The 19,766-nt window shown below is 32.7% G+C and overlaps 2 protein-coding genes across 4 annotated transcripts; both read left to right on the top strand.

The window, feature by feature from the left end:
• Window positions 1-1,407: 1,407 nt before the first annotated feature.
• LOC142551450 (pentatricopeptide repeat-containing protein At4g14850-like) lies at window positions 1,408-10,457 on the top strand. Of its 2 annotated transcripts, none has more exons than XM_075660690.1 (3): window positions 1,408-1,653; window positions 1,781-4,115; window positions 10,339-10,457. In XM_075660690.1, the coding sequence occupies exons 1-2, from the start codon at window positions 1,561-1,563 to the stop codon at window positions 3,944-3,946; spliced, it is 2,259 nt and encodes a 752-aa protein (XP_075516805.1). In that variant the 5' UTR covers window positions 1,408-1,560; the 3' UTR covers window positions 3,947-4,115; window positions 10,339-10,457. The 2 variants fall into 2 exon arrangements, with proteins under 2 accessions (XP_075516805.1, XP_075516804.1); XM_075660689.1 differs by having other exon boundaries at window positions 1,775-4,115; window positions 10,339-10,456.
• A 3,040-nt stretch (window positions 10,458-13,497) lies between these two features.
• LOC142551449 (CBL-interacting serine/threonine-protein kinase 8-like) lies at window positions 13,498-19,001 on the top strand. 2 transcript variants are annotated; one of them, XM_075660688.1, is made up of 14 exons: window positions 13,498-14,163; window positions 14,698-14,779; window positions 14,896-14,967; window positions 15,050-15,157; window positions 15,238-15,312; window positions 15,404-15,457; window positions 15,543-15,668; window positions 15,841-15,930; window positions 16,400-16,522; window positions 17,432-17,551; window positions 18,049-18,165; window positions 18,270-18,326; window positions 18,608-18,682; window positions 18,773-19,001. In XM_075660688.1, exons 2-14 carry the CDS (start codon window positions 14,741-14,743, stop codon window positions 18,875-18,877), a joined length of 1,161 nt encoding a protein of 386 aa, XP_075516803.1. In that variant the 5' UTR covers window positions 13,498-14,163; window positions 14,698-14,740; the 3' UTR covers window positions 18,878-19,001. The 2 variants fall into 2 exon arrangements, with proteins under 2 accessions (XP_075516803.1, XP_075516802.1); XM_075660687.1 differs by having other exon boundaries at window positions 13,500-14,163; window positions 14,698-14,760.
• The last annotated feature ends 765 nt before the right edge of the window (window positions 19,002-19,766 follow it).

The following is a 19,766-nucleotide window of genomic DNA, read 5'->3' as shown; positions in this document are numbered from 1 at the left end:
AGGACGTGCCGGGACGGTTGGTTTTGACTGCTCCAATACACAAACAAGAAGAAGTGTGAAGCTGGAGAGAAGCGAGAGCACAACGGCAATAATTTCTGATTGCCCCAGAGCATCCGGGCAAAAGTGAAGAACACGGATAGTGAAGATCGTGCTAGGGCGATAATAATATGGAAATTTACATACACACGGATTTTTTGCCTTTTTTAGAGTCTTAGTTCTTATATACATATATATATACGCACATATATATATATATGAGAGCCCTAACACACAATAGAGAGACGAATCATCATATTTACACCATTTTTTATTTACTCACAAAAGCAGCCACCAAGCAAGATGAGAAATCAGAGAGCAAGAGAATAAGACAAGAACAAGAACTCGATAGGGTTTTCTCCTCTTTTTCTTTCTTATTTTAGTTAGAATTCATGGGATCCTACCCAAAAACATCTATATTTTAATTTTTCCAATATTGCATTTTGTTTATAAGAATATTTGATTATGTTATTTGTTTTTATTGTATTTTTGGATCATAATCAATCTCGAAGTGATTTTATATATTATAATTGAAACTGAAAGAAGATTTTATAACATGATATGATAACATAATTCATGGATTTATAACTTGCATAGACATATGAGGTTGGTACATGTTGATAGCCATAGTTTACGCTCTGCACTGTGACTATTATAAGGAAATAATTGGCTAACAACTATAGTTGTTTAGTGGTAATCATTTGATCCTAACAATTGATATTAAAACGAGATCATGAGTTCAAGTATCCCAATAAACATATTTTTATATTTTTAGGGTGGAATGTTAGGTTAAGCGTGTATGAGTGAGAGTAGTACTGAGATAAATGACCTCCTGAGATGTTCTCATACTTCAAATTGTTAACATTACGCAGCTTAATCTGGTTGTCTAGGTGGCCATAAAAGAGTGGCGTTAGATCTTAACGGTTCATACTGGGACATGCTGGCTGGTCAGATGTGCCGGAAAAAAATGACGTTAAATTTTAATGAGTAATATTTTATCTATTAGAGACATGATAGACGATAGAAAAGAATAAGACCGATCTTTAAGAATTTTGTAGAAATGATGCTTTAATTTTTGTTTGTTTATTATATATTTTATATTAACAAATATTATATCATCAAATAAATTATCAAAAACAATTATATTATTCTTATAAATTTATTATATAATCATTAGAAATGTTCAAATATTCAGAACCTATAATAGAATATTAAAATGTATAAATATTCAAAATTAAAGCATTGCTATGGAAGATTAATTGAGAAAAGTAAAGGGAATATTAGTAATAATTCATTAATATGTATTGAGTGTTAGATTTGACATTTATGTATGTATTGACGTGAAGTTGATGGTATAAATACACACAGATAAGTGATTACTCAACCATCAATTCACAGCTAAATTTCATCCAAGCATACAGAGATAAGGGATTACTCTACCCACGCCAAATATCATCATCTATCACAAACGAAGTGAAAATGTGATCATATACGTGTACTATTCCTGCGAAGAAATCCAGTTTCATGGCTTCCCTGCCTTCAGTTGTGGTTGGCAACACTATGAAACTGGACCCAGATTTGAAGAAACACTCTTCTCTTTCCACTCCATTTGGAAAGGTACGATCTTTCTCTTTTTTCTTTCTTTTTTTTTTGTTTATGTCAAACGGGTTGTATCTTCTGATAATGCGTTAGTTGGTTGTCAAATTTATGCTTCTACCTCCGGTGTTCTTCTGTGTAGAAACAGTACAGCACGAAAGACTTGGAAAAGGATTTTGATGAATTGAGTACTGAGTTCAGAGAATCAATTTCATTGGTTAAAGAAGGTTACGTGAAGCTTGAGTCATCTTCCTACGTCCCGTTGTTGCAAAATTGTATAGACAATAGTTATGTTTCAGCAGCTGAGTCTATCCATGCCCACATAATAAAATCTGGGCTTTACCAAGAACTGTTCCTCGTTACATTTCTTATAAACGTGTACGCAAAATGCGGGAGGATGGAAAGTGCGCAAAAGGTGTTCGATGACTTGCCGAAAAGGAATGTTGTCTCTTGGACTTCATTGATGTCCGGATATACTCATAATCAACAGCCTCTGCTTGCTGCTGGTGCTTTCAAGAAAATGTTGGAGACTGGAGGGTATCCAACTGCCTATACTCTAGGAATTGTTTTGAATGCTTGCTCGTATTTGTCTAATATTGATTTGGGGAAGCAGATTCATGGGTATATCATAAAGTATCGAATTGAGGGTGATTCCAGTTCCGGGAATGCACTGTGTAGCTTGTATGCCAAATGTGGTAGTTTGTCTATGGCGATCAAGGCGTTTAATTCGATTGAGGAAAAGAATGTGATTTCTTGGACTGCCATTATATCTGCTTGTGGAAACAATGGCGATTCGGCTATGGGAGTTGATATGTTTGCTCAGATGATTGATGAGGGTGTGGAGCCTAACGAGATCACGTTGACCAGCATATTGAGTTTGTGCTGCACGATGCAGGCTTTGGGCATGGGATCTCAGGTTCATTCAATGAGTATTAAACTTGGATATGAATCTGATTTACACGTTAGGAATTCGATTATGTATTTGTACTTGAAAAATGGCTGCATCAGTGAGGCAAAAAAAGTATTTGATGGAATTAACAAAGTTAACCTAGTCACATGGAATGCCATGATTGCCGGTCACGCAAAAATGACTAGCCTAGCGGAGGATGGCCTTTCAGCCTCCTTCTGGGGAACCGAAGCCCTTAAAATTTTTGATAGAATGAACAAATCTGGCATGAAACCTGATATGTATACTCTCTCAAGTGTATTAACTATATGTAGCAGTTTGGTGGCATTGGAGCAAGGTGAACAAGTTCACGCTCAATCGATAAAAACAGGATTTTTGTCAGATGTGGTGTTGGGAACGGCCCTAGTTAACATGTATAACAAATGTGGAAGCATTAATGGAGCAACTAAAGCTTTTGTGGAGATGCCGAAAAGAACTTTAATTTCTTGGACATCCATGATCACAACATTTGCACAACATGCACGGTCACAACAGGCGTTGCACCTTTTCGAGGACATGAGATTTGTTGGAGCTAAGCCAAACAAGATCACTTTCGTTGGTGTTCTCTCTGCCTGTAGCCAAGCTGGAATGGTTGACGAGGCGTTAGCTTATTATGATATGATGAGAAATGAGTATAAAATAAACCCTGTGATGGACCATCATGCATGTCTGATTGATATGTTTGTTAGGTTAGGTCGTATTGAAGAAGCATTTGATTTTATCAAGAAAAACAATCTAACTCCCAATGAGTTTCTATGGTCGATTTTGATAGCAGGTTGCAGAAGTCAAGGGAAAGCCGAACTGGGCTTTTATTCTGCTGAACAATTACTTGAAATGAAACCAAGAGATTCAGAGACGTGTCACTTACTGTTAAATCTATACATATCAGCAGGCCGATGGAAGGATGTGTCTAGGTTGAGAAAGATGATGAGAGAGGAAAAGGTTGAGAAACTAAATGACTGGAGCTGGATTACCATTCGAAACAAGGTTTACTCGTTCAAGAATTGTGGTAAAAAAAGTCGATCCAGTGATGTAACAAACCTTTTGGATGACTTGCTCGATAGAGCAAGACCTCTAGGGTACGAGGTGGATACAAATCCACAAATGGTAGACGAAGAAACCGAAGAAACCACGGTCCATCCCTCTCATCACAGTGAAAAGTTGGCTGTTGCCTTTGGATTGCTCAACACATCAAATGCAACACAAATTCGTGTTGTTAAGAATATTAGCATGTGTAGGAACTGCCACGATTTTGTAAAAGTCGTCTCAAGATTGACGTCCCGGACTATTATTATTCGAGATAGTAAACGACTTCACAAATTTTTTGATGGAGAGTGTTGTTGTGGAGATTTTGGCGGTCTTGTTTGATACATTCTGCGCCTAAATATTCAATAAGTTGTTACTGTAATCTTGAAGAAATGGTTATATGGGTTATCAAATAGTTGAGCAAATGAGAGGCTTCTGTCCTTGTGGACATCTCACGGGTTCTGCATATACAATTTGTCCTCTAAATTTGCATTCATTACTTGTTTCTGTTGTAAAAAAGTAAATATTTATGGTAAAAAGTAAAAATCTCAAACTCTCAAAATTTACCAAACTACACACTTTATAATATTTTTCTCTCTACTCAATTGTGATTTTCTTCACAAATGAGAGATCTATTTATAGGAAATCTTTACAAATAATCCAAAAATAAAATACATCATTACCTACATCATCACACACTAATTTTCAATATTTACAACTCATATTTTCAACATTCAAATATTCAACATTCAAATATTCAATACTCACATTTTAAATATATTTTTCAACACTCCCCCTTGTGATGATGATCATAATGATTGTCTTCATTACGTGTTTTTATACTGCCTCGTTAAAAACCTTACTAGGAAAAACCCATTGGGATAAAAACCATAGTAAGGGAAAAAGAGTGCAGTCACGTAAACTCCCCCTCATGTTGACACGAACAATTCTTCACAAATTTCGTAGATTGCGCATCCCAATATTATATATGTGCTTTCTGAATATTGACGTAGGAAGTGCCTTTGTGAAGAGATCTGATGAGTTTTCACTTGATTGAATGTGACGAACATCAATACATCTATTCTTCTCAAGCTCCTTGGTGAATGCGAAGAACTTAGGAGGAATATGTTTAGTTCTGTCGCTTTTTATGTATCCTTCTTTCATTTGAGCAACACATGCAGCATTATCTTCATATAGTATCACAGACTTCTCATCAGATGATAATCCGCATGAAATTTGGATATGTTGGGTCATTGATTTTAACCACACACATTCACGACTTGCTTCATGTAGTGCAATAATCTCGGCATGATTTGATGAAGTTGTTACGAGCGTTTGTTTCTGAGAACGCCAAGATATTGCAGTGCCTCCACGAGTAAATACATATCCAGTTTGGGAACGTGCCTTGTGTGGATCAGATAAGTATCCAGCATCAGCATAACCAATTATACTTGGATTAGCATCTTTTGAATACAAAAGTCCCAAGTCTGTCGTTCCTCGTAGATAACGGAATATATGTTTAATTCCGTTCCAGTGTCTCTTTGTTGGATATGTGCTAAATCTTGCCAACAGATTCACGGCAAAAGATATATCAGGCCTTGTACAATTTGTAAGGTACATAAGGGCACCGATGGCACTTAGATATGGTACTTCTGGACCAAGAATATCTTCATCATCTTCACATGGACGGAATGGATCCTTTTCTATGTTTAATGATCTAACAACCATTGGAGTACTTAAAGGATTTGCTTTATCCATATTAAAACGTTTAAGGATCTTTTCTGTATAATTTGTCTGGTGAACAAACATTCCACATTCTTTTTGTTCAATTTGTAAACCCAGACAATACTTGGTTTTTCCAAGATCCTTCATTTCAAATTCTTCCTTTAAGTATGACACAACTTCTTGAATTTCTTTATTCGTTCCAATGATGTTTAAATCATCAACATATACAGCAATAATTACGCATCCGGATGTTGTTTTCTTAATGAAAACACAAGGGCATATTGAATTATTTACATATCCCTTTTTCATCAAGTGATCACTTAGTCGATTATACCACATTCGACCTGATTGCTTTAACCCATATAATGATCTTTGTAATTTCACAGAATAACATTCCCTGGGTTTTGAACTTTGTGCTTTAGGCATCTTAAATCCTTCAGGGATTTTCATATATATATTACTATCAAGTGATCCATATAAGTAAGCTGTAACAACATCCATAAGACGCATTTCTAAATTTTCAGATACCGCCAAGTTAATCAAATACCGAAACGTAATTGCATCCATCACAGGAGAATACATTTCTTCATAATCAATTCCAGGCATTTGAGAAAAACCTTGTGCAACAAGTCGAGCTTTATATCTTACTATTTCATTTTTCTCATTTCGCTTTCGAATAAAAACCCATTTGTATCCAACAGGTTTTACACCTTCAGGTGTAAGGACTATAGGTCCAAAAACATTACGTTTATTTAGCGAATTTAATTCAACCTGGATGGCATCTTTCCATTTTATCCAATCCTGCCGATTTTTACATTCACCAAAAGATTTTGGTTCATGATCTTCGTTATCATTTATGATGTCGATTGCCACATTATAAGAAAATATATCATCAATTTCATCTATATCTTTTCGGTTCCATATTTTTCCAGTATTAATATAATTGATAGAGATTTCATTATTCTCGTCAGTTTGTGGTTCTGACAGAACATTTTCATCATCATGTGTTTCTTCAGGAACACCATTCTCTATTTTGTGATCATCATGTGTTTCTTCAGAAACGTCATTCTTTATTTTGTGATCATCGTGTTTCTCTATGAATTTTCTTTTTCGAGGATTTTTATCCTTGGAACCGACTGGCCTTCCACGCTTCAGGCGTTTAATGACATCATGAGTATCTTCCATTTGTTTCTTTGGAATTTCAATTCGAGCAGGGGCATTTGCAGCATGTATATATAATTTAGTTACCCCTTTTGTGTCTGCAAATGCATCTGGTATTTGATTTGCTATTCTTTGCAAGTGTACAATTTGTTGTACATCTTTTTCACATTGTTTTGTTCTTGGATCCAGATGTAACAATGATGATACATACCATGTAATTTCTTTTTCGGTATGTTTCTGTTCTCCCCCTAACATTGGGAAGATTTCCTCATTAAAATGACAATCAGCAAAACGTGCTGTGAACACGTCGCCTGTCTGAGGTTCAATATATCGAATGATTGATGGACTATCATAACCGATATAAATTCCAACCTTTCTTTGAGGTCCCATTTTCTTTCGTTGCGGTGGTGCAATAGGCACATACACCATACATCCAAAATTCTCAGATGAGAAATGTCTGGTTCTTTACCAAATGCAAGCTGCAATGGGGAGTATTTATGATATGCACTTGGTCTGATGCGAATTAATGAAGCAGCGTGTAAAATTGCATGTCCCCATATAGAAATAGGGAGCTTTGTTTTCATTATCATTGGTCTAGCAATCATTTGCAGACGTTTAATCAATGATTCAGCCAATCCATTCTGTGTATGTACATGAGCAACAGGATGCTCAACAATGATTCCCATAGACATACAATAATCATTGAAAGTTTGGGAAGTAAATTCACCAGCATTATCAAGTCTAATTTTCTTGATTGTATAATCGGGAAATTGATTCCTCAATTTTATTATTTGAGCAAGTAATCTTGCAAATGCAACATTTCGAGTTGATAATAAACATACATGTGACCATCTGCTGGAGGCATCAATCAATACCATAAAGTATCTGAATGGTCCACATGGTGGATGGATTGGTCCACAAATATCACCCTGAATACGTTCAAGAAACATTGGTGATTCAGTTTGGATTTTGACTGGTGATGGTCTTATAATAAGTTTTCCAAGAGAACATGCTTTACATTGAAACTTATTATTCTGAAAGATCTTCTGGTCTTTCAGTGGATGACCATGTGTATTTTCTATAATTCTTCGCATCATTGTTGAACCAGGATGTCCCAATCGATCATGCCAATTGGTTAATATCGAAGAATTATCAACTACCATGTTTGATTCAATGGGACTTATATGTGTATAATGCAATCCAGTAGGGAGCATTGGTAGTTTTTCAATCACATATTTCTTTCCTGATTTATATGTGATAAGACACATATATTTCTCATTCCCTTCATTCATTGTTTGAGTATCATACCCATGGGAATATATATCATTAAAACTCAACAAATTTCTTTTCGATTGTGGTGAATATAAAGCATCATTGATCAAAAATTTTGTACCATTAGGTAACAAAAATTGTGCTTTACCACATCCTTTAATCAAGTCTACAGGACCTGATATTGTATTCACCGTTGTTTTTGTTGGTTTTAGTTCCAAGAAATATCTTTTATCTCGGAGGATAGTGTGCGTTGTACCACTATCGGGTATGCAAACTTCAGCTTTGCTCATAGCATTTTCCATATTTGAACTTCAAAAAAATATGCAATGAAATAAATTACTTGCAATATATATTTAAATATAACACAAATCATAATTATACAATAAAACATTATTCTATGAATACATGAAAAATAGATTATTGTACATTTATATTCTACCATTATATTGTTCATTTTCAGAGAAATCGTTGAGAAAATCTGCAGCATCAATATTGTTCATTTCTATCCCACCAACATATTGATCATTTCCAGAGAAATCATTCATAAAATCACCAGCATCAAAATGAGTTGAATCACTCAAACGGTCACTGCGTTCAGTGAAGTTGGTCTCCTTTTCTTTCCCCTTTAATGATTCTTTATAAAGTTTACAAAGGTGCTCAGGGGCTCGACAAACTTTGGACCAATGTCCTGGAGTACCACATCTGTAACAAGAACTTTCATATCTTTTTGAGTGCTTCTCATTAACACTTGTATTCTCATGATGCCTTTTCTGTGGATGGTTTGGGACGTTCTTTTGAGATGAGTTATAAAAATAACTATCTCAATTATTTTCAAAACCACGGCCTTGACCACGACCACGGCCAATTCCACGTCCACGTCCACGTCCACGACCTCGACCTCGACCTCGACCAAAACCTTGTCTTTGAATTTGATTTTGGTTTCCAGGTTTAAATTCATTTTTACTTACAGCATTTACTTCTGGAAATGCTGTTGATCCAGTGGGTCGGGACTGATGATTTCTCATTAATAGCTCGTTGTTTTTTTCCGCCACAAGAAGACAGGCGATGAGTTCAGAATATCTCGCGAATCCACGTACTCTATATTGTTGCTGTAGAGTAATATTTGATGCATGAAACGTGGAAAATGTTTTTTCAAGCATCTCAGATTCTGTGACCTCATGTCCACAAAATTTTAATTGCGAGATTATTCTATACATCGCCGAATTGTAATCACTGACTTTTTTAAAGTCTTGGAATCTCAATGTATTCCATTCATCCCGGGCGGTCGGAAGTATAACTTCTCTTATATGTTCGAATCTTTCTTTTAATCCCTTCCACAAAACCATGAGATTTTTTTCAGTCAGATATTCACATTTCAATCCATCGTCGAGATGTCGACGCAAAAATATCATGGCTCTTGCCTTTTCTTGTGACGTGCATATGCCATTTTCTTTAATGGTCTCGCTTAGACCCAATGACTCAAGATGCATTTCTACATCTAGAGTCCATGGCATATAATTCTTTCCCGTGATGTCGAGCGCAACAAATTCGAGCTTTGTTAAATTTGACATGGTGGTACTAAAAAAAATTACGATGCATTTTATTAGTTAATAATTATTGCAATACAAAGTAACGGATAAACAACAAGTACAAGTATTTGTAAAAATAAAGAAAACACACGAGGAGGATATTCTCCGATAAATAAAAGACTCGTGAGTATGATAACCAAAATAATTAAAAATAACCTTGAGAAAGCCATCTTCTTTTTTCTTCGAAAAATTTGATGATGAATAATTTTTAGAGAAGAAGAGAAAGTTGGAGTGATGGAATGTGTTTGTGAGATCATATTTATAGGGCAAAAAATAGCCGTTGTTTACCATTTATGACCGTTGGGGTACAAAAAAAATAAAGGTATGTATTTGTATAATTTTATGATAATAATATGATATATATAATATTAGACATGTTTAAATAATTATGTATATCATATCATAATATTATAATGAGTGTCATAATTTATTTTGTTTAAAAACCTTATAGGCTTTTATACTTGTCGTATCCCTTACCGGGAGTGTGGGATGTCGTCTTAACATTCTCCCAGGATTTATAACAAGTTTATGAAAAATTTATTTTTATTATTTCTAATAATAACATTATATTGTATATTAAATAAATACACAATAAATAAATAACAGTAAAATAAATATAATTATTTTTGTTATCTTTTTCTTCTGTTTGGAGCTTGGAAAAGTATGTAGGACTTTTAGAGTTTCGTGCTGATAACGTGTTGTAAAAAAGTAAATATTTATGGTAAAAAGTAAAAATCTCAAACTCTCAAAATTTACCAAACTACACACTTTATAATATTTTTCTCTCTACTCAATTGTGATTTCTTCACAAATGAGAGATCTATTTATAGGAAATCTTTACAAATAATCCAAAAATAAAATACATCATTACCTACATCATCACACACTAATTTTCAATATTTACAACTCATATTTTCAACATTCAAATATTCAACATTCAAATATTCAATACTCACATTTTAAATATATTTTTCAACAGTTTCATAGTTTCTTGTATAATTTACTCATTTTAGTTTTTTACTTTGATTGAAAGAATTATTGATTTGTAAATTTTAGGAAATAAATTGGAACAATCTATATTTTACTTCCGAACAAGCTTAGTAATTATATTGAAATCAGTCAAATCATTTAGATTATACAATTATCTTAGCTATCATTCAAGTTTCCTCAAGATAGAATGAAGAGACAAGTATAATATATGAATTTGACTGGTTAAATGATACTTTTTGAATTATCAAAAAAATTGCATCAATATACCAAAAATTTACTTAATTTAACTTAAAATAATGGTATATATATATATATATATATAATATTCTATTCTATTAAGGTTGAACACATGATAATAACTACCTAGGAGGATACCCACTTTTTCTTCCAATTTTACTCGTATATGATATTAATACTACATTTTTGTTTTTTGTTATTTTGTTTTTTTAAAAAAAATTCAACACACACTTTTATTTTTATTTTTTTATTTCAACTATTCAAATATCAATTTAGTCACTCCATAAATTGTCGAATTCCACTTTAGTCTATCGATAATAATAAAAAAAATTTGTACACACGCATCGCGTGTGCATAGTAATTAATATATATAATAAATCTGATTTTCGGTCAAATTTATTTATGTTAAATCAAGATCTTCGTATTTGAGAAAAATAAATTGATATGAGTAGGAATACCAAACTTGCCGGCTAATCAACATCATATCGCCACAAAAACATTTCTCCTTGTTTGTCGGACTTTTCAATTGAAATATTATTTTGGGTGTCAAAAAGCCAATGACTTGTCCACGTTATTAAATTAAAATAATAACAAGCTAGAACTCATCAAAACATATAATAAAAGTAAGTATATCTTTTTGAGAAGTTTAATGACAAGGGTTGACTGGATTAGTAATTATAATAAAAAATGATATTTTTGATACAAGAAACTATATTTTCATGAATTAAGTCAGGTCGGAGATTCATCTCACAAAATTGACTCATGAGACAGTCTCAGAAGAATTTTTGTGATCATTCATTTATATTAATATATTCTATATACATGTTGTTGAAACACGTGTTATATGTACAATCGGTAATGATAAGTAGTCTGGAAATTTATACAGCATGCACTGAATAATAACGAATGTACGTTCTCATGTCTAAAAAAATTATTCAATATTGATATTTATTTTTATTTGGGTGATGTATTAGATGTGTGATGGTTTAATTTTTCATATAAAATTCACAAATGTTTAATAAAATTTGTAATATATTTATGAAAAAATTAAATTTAATTAATATACAGATTATGACATAGTCTATAGTTAATACACACAATGTGGGTGCTAATGTGTGTGTATCCATATGAAAATTAATATTAAAAATAGTTTATTAAAAAACATAAATATTATATAATCCACTTATTGACTTTTTTTCAATCAGTTGTCACTCTATTCCCATATATGAATGTAATTATTTTTATTGTGTGAGATCTTAATCTTTAAAGAGTAGGTCTTTTGTGAGACGGTCTCACGAATTTTTATCTGTGAAATGGGTCAAATCTACCGATATTTACAATAAAAAGTAATACTCTTAGCATAAAAAGTAATATTTTTTCATGGATGACCTAAATAAGATATACGTCTCACAAAATACGACCCATGAGACCGTCTCACACAAATTTTTATCATCTTCAAAAAGCAAATAAAACTAGCCAATATCAATTAATTCTTCTTCCTATAAATAGATAAATCTCATGAGCAATATCCTCTCCCAACAAACTTCGATCTCAACTTCTTAGGACACGACTGTTAGGTATAAATAAAATCAACTTTTGAATGAAATAATAATAAGAATAAAATGATATGTTTATTTCATTCAAACAATTGATATCGAAAAACAGAAATATGAATGTAATGAAATTATTTTTAATTTTTAAATAATTTCTTAATTAAATTTCAAAATACTCAAAAATATTTATTATTGTTACTAAAAAATAATAAATTATAAATATTGATACTCTGTTAATTATTATAAAATTATTGTTATCATCGAACTAATATAAATGTTTATCTTAATTTATAAATAGCATTTTATTTATTAAATAATGTCATTTAACAAAATATTATAATAATTATTATTATATAATTAATTTTTTATTATATATTTTTATATTATTATTATTATGTGATTTTTAAGTTATTATTTTAATTATTAATATTATCATTATTATATATAAATGATAATGATTTGTCTGATAATATTATTATTTTGGTATTTTAATTTTTTTATTTATTATCGTAATAAAATATTATTATTATTAAAATATTATTACTGTTATTATTATTATGAAGATATATATTTAGAATAGTTAAGATAAATAACAATAACATTTTATAAATATAAAAAAGGAAGAGCGAACATTCTTTATTAAAAATAAATGGAATGACTATTCCTATGAATAGTTTCAATGTCATACCGATTATGCATATAATACTACCAAATACGTCGTTAGAGATATTAATGATAAATCTCAAAAAAATAAATGTATTTATAATGTTTTTTTAAAATATTCATCGAAGACAATAAATTATATATATTATTGTTGGGTGCAATAATTGTTCTGCTTGGTAGAGCGATCGAACCGTGGTACTTGAACTGCTGTGCGGTTTAAAAGATTTGAGTTGTACAATTACCACTAGCTATAGCTTTTGGTAAAAGCGGTAAGCATTCGATCCTACAATTGGTATCAGAACCAATGTCACGGGTTCGATTATCATTGATTGCAAGAAGTGCAATTATTGGGAGAGAGATTGTTGGGTGCAATAATTGTCCATGTTTGGTAGAGCGATCGAACCGTGGTGCTTGAGCTGCTGTGCGGTTTAAAATATTTGAGTTGCATAATTATCATTAGTTATAGCTTTTGGTAAAGCGGTAAACATTCAGTCATACAATTATATAAATGACAAACCAATATATAGATAATAAGATGATATTTGACTCTAATTATCGTAAAACTGAGTCAAACATGAGATAAAATAAAAACATGTAATAATATAATATTTTATTATTCGTATCAAACGATTTCTTTATGTATACACATATATTTAAAAATCATATCGTTTTTTAAATATATGTGTATACATAAATTTTAACACTAGCTCACAGCAGCTATTAAGTATGGGTTCTACTCCCTAATACGCCACCCTGCGCGCGGCCCAAAAGTGCGGCTGAGCCGCCGATTGCCCACTCAAACTTCAGCCCACTGCCATCCTTCCATTTGGAATTACTAAAATTTATCACAAGAATAACAGTAGGAGAATTTTCTTTTTGTCGAAAAGGTAGCAATATTAAACCATTTTCCACTCATTACTGAATGGAGGTCCAGTGTCAATCGCCATCTCCATTTTGAACTGCTTAACTTTATCTTTTAATCCTTTCTTTCCGGAACCCACTTTGGGAATTCGATTTATATTTCTGGGAATTGGTATAAAGTCATCAAAGATCCAAAGCGTGAGCGGCTAGTTTTCTTGCGGCCTATACAAGAACATATGTTTTCTTATTGAGAAATCGATGGTGAAAACATAGAGTGATTGAAGAAGGTGAAAAAATGGTTATTTGAGAAATCGATGGTGAAAACACAGTGATTGAAGAAGGTGAAAAAATGGTGATAAGAAAAGTTGGGAAGTATGAGGTGGGGAGGACAATTGGAGAAGGAACATTTGCAAAAGTGAAGTTTGCTCAGAATACAGAGACCGGAGAAAGTGTGGCCATGAAAGTGCTCGATCGCTCCACCATAATCAAACATAAGATGGTTGATCAGGTCGGTTTTTATACTCTTCGGGATATATTTTTTATGTTTTGTCGAAATTGGTTTGGTTGGAGTCTGGAAGGAACTGGGTGCGTTCAAGTTTTTTCGTTTGTTTGTGTTTTTTTAGTTTTTGTTGAGGTTTTATGGAGTTTGGGACTCAAGAGAAAGGAATTGTCGCAGTGTTGCTATGAGCTAAATGGAGGAGAAGTTTTGGCAGAATTAGTGTTTCTTTCATTGTTTATGATTCCTTTCTGGTTATCTTTTGTTTCCGTATATCAAATTGCCGAGGGTTGAGAATTTCTTATTTGAATTTGGAGTGTTAACGTGGAAATTTGGATAGAATTTCGTGACTCGGAGATTTTCAGAATTCTAGTCAAAGTTGCCCGTAGGTTTGATTTCCACAAGTTAGTACACACCTGGGCTCTAAATAGAATTTAGTGCACAGACTGGAGTTATGCTATGTTTTCGCTTTGAATGCCCCTAAAGATTTTGCAGTTAGCTGATCTAAAATTTATGATTAACCAGATTGTCGATATCATCTTGCAGATAAAGAGAGAGATATCTATAATGAAGCGTGTTAGACATCCACATGTTGTTCGATTACACGAGGCATGGCTTAAATTCAAGAGTATAAGTTTTAAGTTGTTTTGCAATAAGATTGGAAAGAGAATCTTTTAGGTTCTTTTGTTGGATAGTTTTTCACTGATTGGTTAAGCTGACTTACTGGAATTTTGTTCCTATTAGGTCATAGCAAGCCGCACAAAGATTTACATCATCTTGGAATTTATCACTGGTGGTGAATTGTTTGATAAAATTGTGAGTCCATTCACTTTGAGAGCAATTGCTTCGGAACATTATGTGGTCTTGTGATAATTTTTATACAAAATCTATGATCTAGGTTCACCATGGGCGACTCAGTGAATCTGAGTCTCTAAGATACTTCCAGCAGCTCATTGATGGCGTGGATTTTTGCCACAGCAAGGGAGTCTATCACAGAGACTTAAAGGTGTTCTTGGACATGTATAAAAGAAACCTTAAGAGTTACTCATTGAACTGAGAATTCACTTCCGTGTTACTTGCTTGCAGCCTGAAAATCTATTACTAGATTCACAAGGAAATCTTAAAATCTCTGATTTTGGGCTCAGCGCAATACCTGCAGAAGTGAGATCTTTGCTAATTATTATCTGTAAATGAGCAAAGTTGAACACATGAAAATGATATAAATGGTGCTGATGACAATATTTTGTCGCAGGGAGTCGACCTCCTTCGGACAACCTGCGGTACTCCTAATTATGTCGCGCCAGAGGTGACTTGTTGAGATTTTTTGTCTGATTCAATTAACTATCATGTTTCGAGATATGTTTATGTTCTATTTGGTTCTTGTGTTGCAGGTTCTTAGTCATAAGGGTTATAACGGTGCTTGTGCCGATACATGGTCATGTGGCGTGGTCCTATATGTTCTGATGGCGGGGTATCTTCCATTTGATGAGATCGATCTTACAACACTTTATGGCAAGGTATTAGCCACAATGTTATCACGTCTATATAGATTACTCTTATTTTGTAGAGGAATAATTATAAAAAAGATACCATGCATGACATGCGAGGGCTTTGAATATTTGGTGTGTGTAGGAATTGTAATGCCACATACTCTATTTCTATTATAACTTCTCTAAATACTTTATTCAGATCGAGAAAGCAGAGTTTTCTTGTCCATCCTGGTTCCCACTTGGAGCGAAGTCCTTGATCCATCGAATTTTAGACCCGAATCCTGAAACAGTGAGTTTTTTCTGCTTTCTAAGTTATATCTATTTATCATAGTACATCAAGCTGAGTTCTGGGGTTAAGATTCTTTATGGCCCCTTGGTTATTCATTCTTAATTCAAAGTCCTTTTCTTGATAAATACTCATGTTGTTAGTTATATGATCCATATGCAACTTCACATGTCACCTATCGAGGTGTTGCAATTGCTTTAGTTTATCATTTTGCTGGACTGAGACTTACAGTAGGAAGATGAGATTAGAAAATAAAATATGGTTGCGAAGATTCTTACGCTTGAACTTGTGTATTTCCCACATGTTTATAAAGCTACCGAGCTTTTCTAAACATGAAGTACTTATCACAAACCAAATTTAAGTGTTTGTTCACCCATAACCATGAATATGTGCTTTGTTCTTTGTAAATTTGAAGAAAGTATGTTTGGGCACCATTAACTCTTCATTTCCTTGTGTGAATAATTTTGTGCAGCGCATTCAAATTGAAGAGATCCGAAATGATGAGTGGTTTAAAAGGAATTATATTCCGGTCAAACTTCCTGAAATTGAAGACATTGATTTAGATGATGTTGATGCAGCTTTTGATGATCCAGAGGTCAGTGGTTCTTTAAGTTGTTGTCACTTTGTATCTGATAATTGCAGAAAATTATTAGAAATGCTACAGCTGTATGCAAATTTAAGTTGGTTGAGAAGCATGTTAGGCTTTGGCTGCTTTTTGTTGTTGTAGATATTTGTTAAAACACTAAAAATTCTCCTTATGATGATACTTGTTTACAATTTATTGGCTTATATGATAAAATATGCTCTAGAAGGGTTATATATGGTAGCCTCTTTAGAATGAAACGAGTGACAATTATACAATGCTTATTGGCCTTCTTCGTGTGAATGGATGGGACAGATCCCTTATTCTCTGTTGGTCCAGCATTAAATGTTATTATGTTAGATTCATGAGCGTTCTGCTAAATATAACAAACAGTTTTCCATATAAGAACTGATCTTGATTATAGTTACAAGTACAAATACAAGGTTTTGATTTGCCGTTCATGTCACATAACCCACAAAACAACACAGTTATTGTAGTATTCTTAAGCTTGACCAAGTTGGCATGATTCATAGTTTGTATAAGATATTTAAAAGGTTTCGCAAGTACCCATCCATTTTTTATGATTGATTAGTAAACATGTTTTTGTAAGTTCAAAAAGTGAATAAATACTTTTCCTAGTTTAAATAAAACTCCATGTAACAAAAGATTTATCCAGTTTGCAGAATGAGGGCGGAAAGTATTGTCACTGCACATAAAACATGTGAAAAGGACCCGAGGTGATTGTTGACGTGTGATTTATTGAATGATGTTTTGAAATCGTGGCTTTCTATTTGCACCAGACATGATGATCCTTCTGTGAATGTATAGAGTTTTGCTTAGTAAAAAGCACAAGTGATATTGTCTTTGATATTTCTGTCTGTTTTATTTATTTCTCAAGAGCGGCTACATGTTGTTCTGTAGGAAGAATTGCCTACTGAGCAACAAAGTCATGAGGATATGGGGCCTCTTACTCTCAATGCATTTGATATGATTATTCTGTCGCAAGGATTAAACTTGGCATCATTGTTTGACCGCAGGAAGGTAAAATATTTGACAGTGTATGGTTGTCCTTTCTACTAATTTCAACGCCAAAATTTTGTGAGAGATTTTCAAATGTTTTCCAAATTTGTTAGGTATTGTTGTTTTTTGAGTTCCTGAAGAAGATTTATGCCATAAATTAAATAACATATTGTGAAACCAAACGCATTATCATTAGAGTTATCATGATATATTTATTCCAAAGTATTTTCACTTATATGAAGAGATGGCGATCATGTTTAAACTCTAGAAAACAGACTATTATTTATTATAGTTTCCAAGTTAAACTGCATTTCTTGAAATGCTTCTTATCAAGTACAATGTGCGTTTTACAGCAACATAGAGGAAAATCCAAAAGAAAGTGCAGCAATTTGTTTTGTATTTTAATGCAGTTATGTTTCACTTTGGAGCACAATTATTTTTTGCAAGTTTTACCATTCTGTATTCACTAAATATGTCACTATTGTTATACCTTTTCATATCTTGTTTGCTTTGATCAGGAGTCACTGCAGCATCAGACTAGATTTGTTTCGCAAAAAGAGGCTAAGGTTGTTTTGTCAAGCATGGAAGTCGTTGCACAATCAATGGGCTTTAAGACACATATACGCAACTATAAGGTATATCTACTAAGGGTCACATTGTTACTTTCATATTTTTTCCCCTAAAAAAATCCATTTCTTGCTTTCGTGGATCGATTGAACTTCAAACTGTTCTATTTTAGATGAGAGTAGAAGGCCTTTCTGCAAACAGGACCTCACATTTCTCAGCAATTATGGAGGTAAGGTTATTCATTCTCATCGCTTGACCACCACGGGGAGTCTCTCTTTTCTTGACTCTCTTGAAAGCCAATTTGCATGTGCTCCTTCTACACGGTTTGAAAAAATTCCTGTATTCGGTCGTTTTTCTTGATCTCTTCATTGAACTTAACAGTTTCACAATAAAAAATTTCTGGAATCAGATTGTTCGAATTTCGAAATCAGATATTAGAATAAACTAGGAGATCCATGTACGTAGGTTGTTTTCCTAATATATTTTGTTTCACCGTGTAAATTTTCATAGATATTTCAAATAGCTCCCACATTTATCATGGTTGACATTCAGAAAGCCGCCGGAGAAGCTGATGAATATCTCAAGGTGCTAATTGCTCATCTCATGCATTCATGACTTGCTTTTTTTATGGATAGCAGAAAACAATGAAAAACAATTAACTTTTTTGTTCTGCAGTTTTACAAGAAATTCTGCGGCAATCTCGATGATATTATCTGGACTCTACCAGATGAAACATGCAAATCAAGGAGTACTCAGACAAAGAGTCGACGAAAATCTTGATATTTGTGGTCTGCATTTTTTCTGTTTCGAGCAACTTCATTCGTTTTGTTGTAGAGGCACTGAGATTTGATACTGTTTTCTTATTCTGCATTATTATTATTATTATTATTATTATATAAACTAATGATATTTTGAATTTTACAATTAAAATTTATTAATCCATTGATAAACTAATGATTTATTATTTCTACTAGTAGATTTATGGTTTAGTCGATATATGGGATTTTTTAAAACAATTTTTTTTAAAAAATATTACATAAAATGGGAGGGGCCGGGATTTGAATTTCAATTATAAAATTTAAATTTAATTGATTTTTTAAAATTTTAAATTATCATTGTTATTGTTAATTTATTTTATATTATTTTATTATTCTTTTTTATCAATATTATTTGTTATAATTGCAGGGTGTTGTTTCGTCCCCAGGTTCCTCATGGGCCGGACCCGGTTTATTATAATATTTTTTAAAAAAAATATTTGATATTTTGAAAAAAAATCTTATTTTATATATTATTTATTTAAAAAAATATAATCGATTAAGAGGTCATATTTTTACTAATTTGATTTGATTAAATACAAATTATTTTATGAGCAAATAAAGTAAGTAGGTGCGGAAACAGCTCTATATACAAAATGAATAAGATATACACAAAATGTCATATCATGTAAGTGAATGATTGGAAATAAAGAGAGTCGGGAACTCGATCACTGTTTCCAAAAATATTTCACTAGAAGATTTGGTTATTACAACTCTTGTACAAAACCTACTTCAGTTCGATTCAACAACCTTCAGACCTGAACTCAACAACAACCATCTATTCATAAATGGAATTTTCATACCGTTACAAATTTGTGACTATTCAATTCAGCTCACGAGAACACGATATGAGT

Source organism: Primulina tabacum, chromosome 7 (genome assembly GCF_025594145.1).
Source record: "Primulina tabacum isolate GXHZ01 chromosome 7, ASM2559414v2, whole genome shotgun sequence".
Lineage (NCBI taxonomy): Eukaryota > Viridiplantae > Streptophyta > Magnoliopsida > Lamiales > Gesneriaceae > Primulina > Primulina tabacum.
Note: the sequence above shows the minus strand (reverse complement) of the source record. Positions and strands in the feature narration are given on the sequence as shown.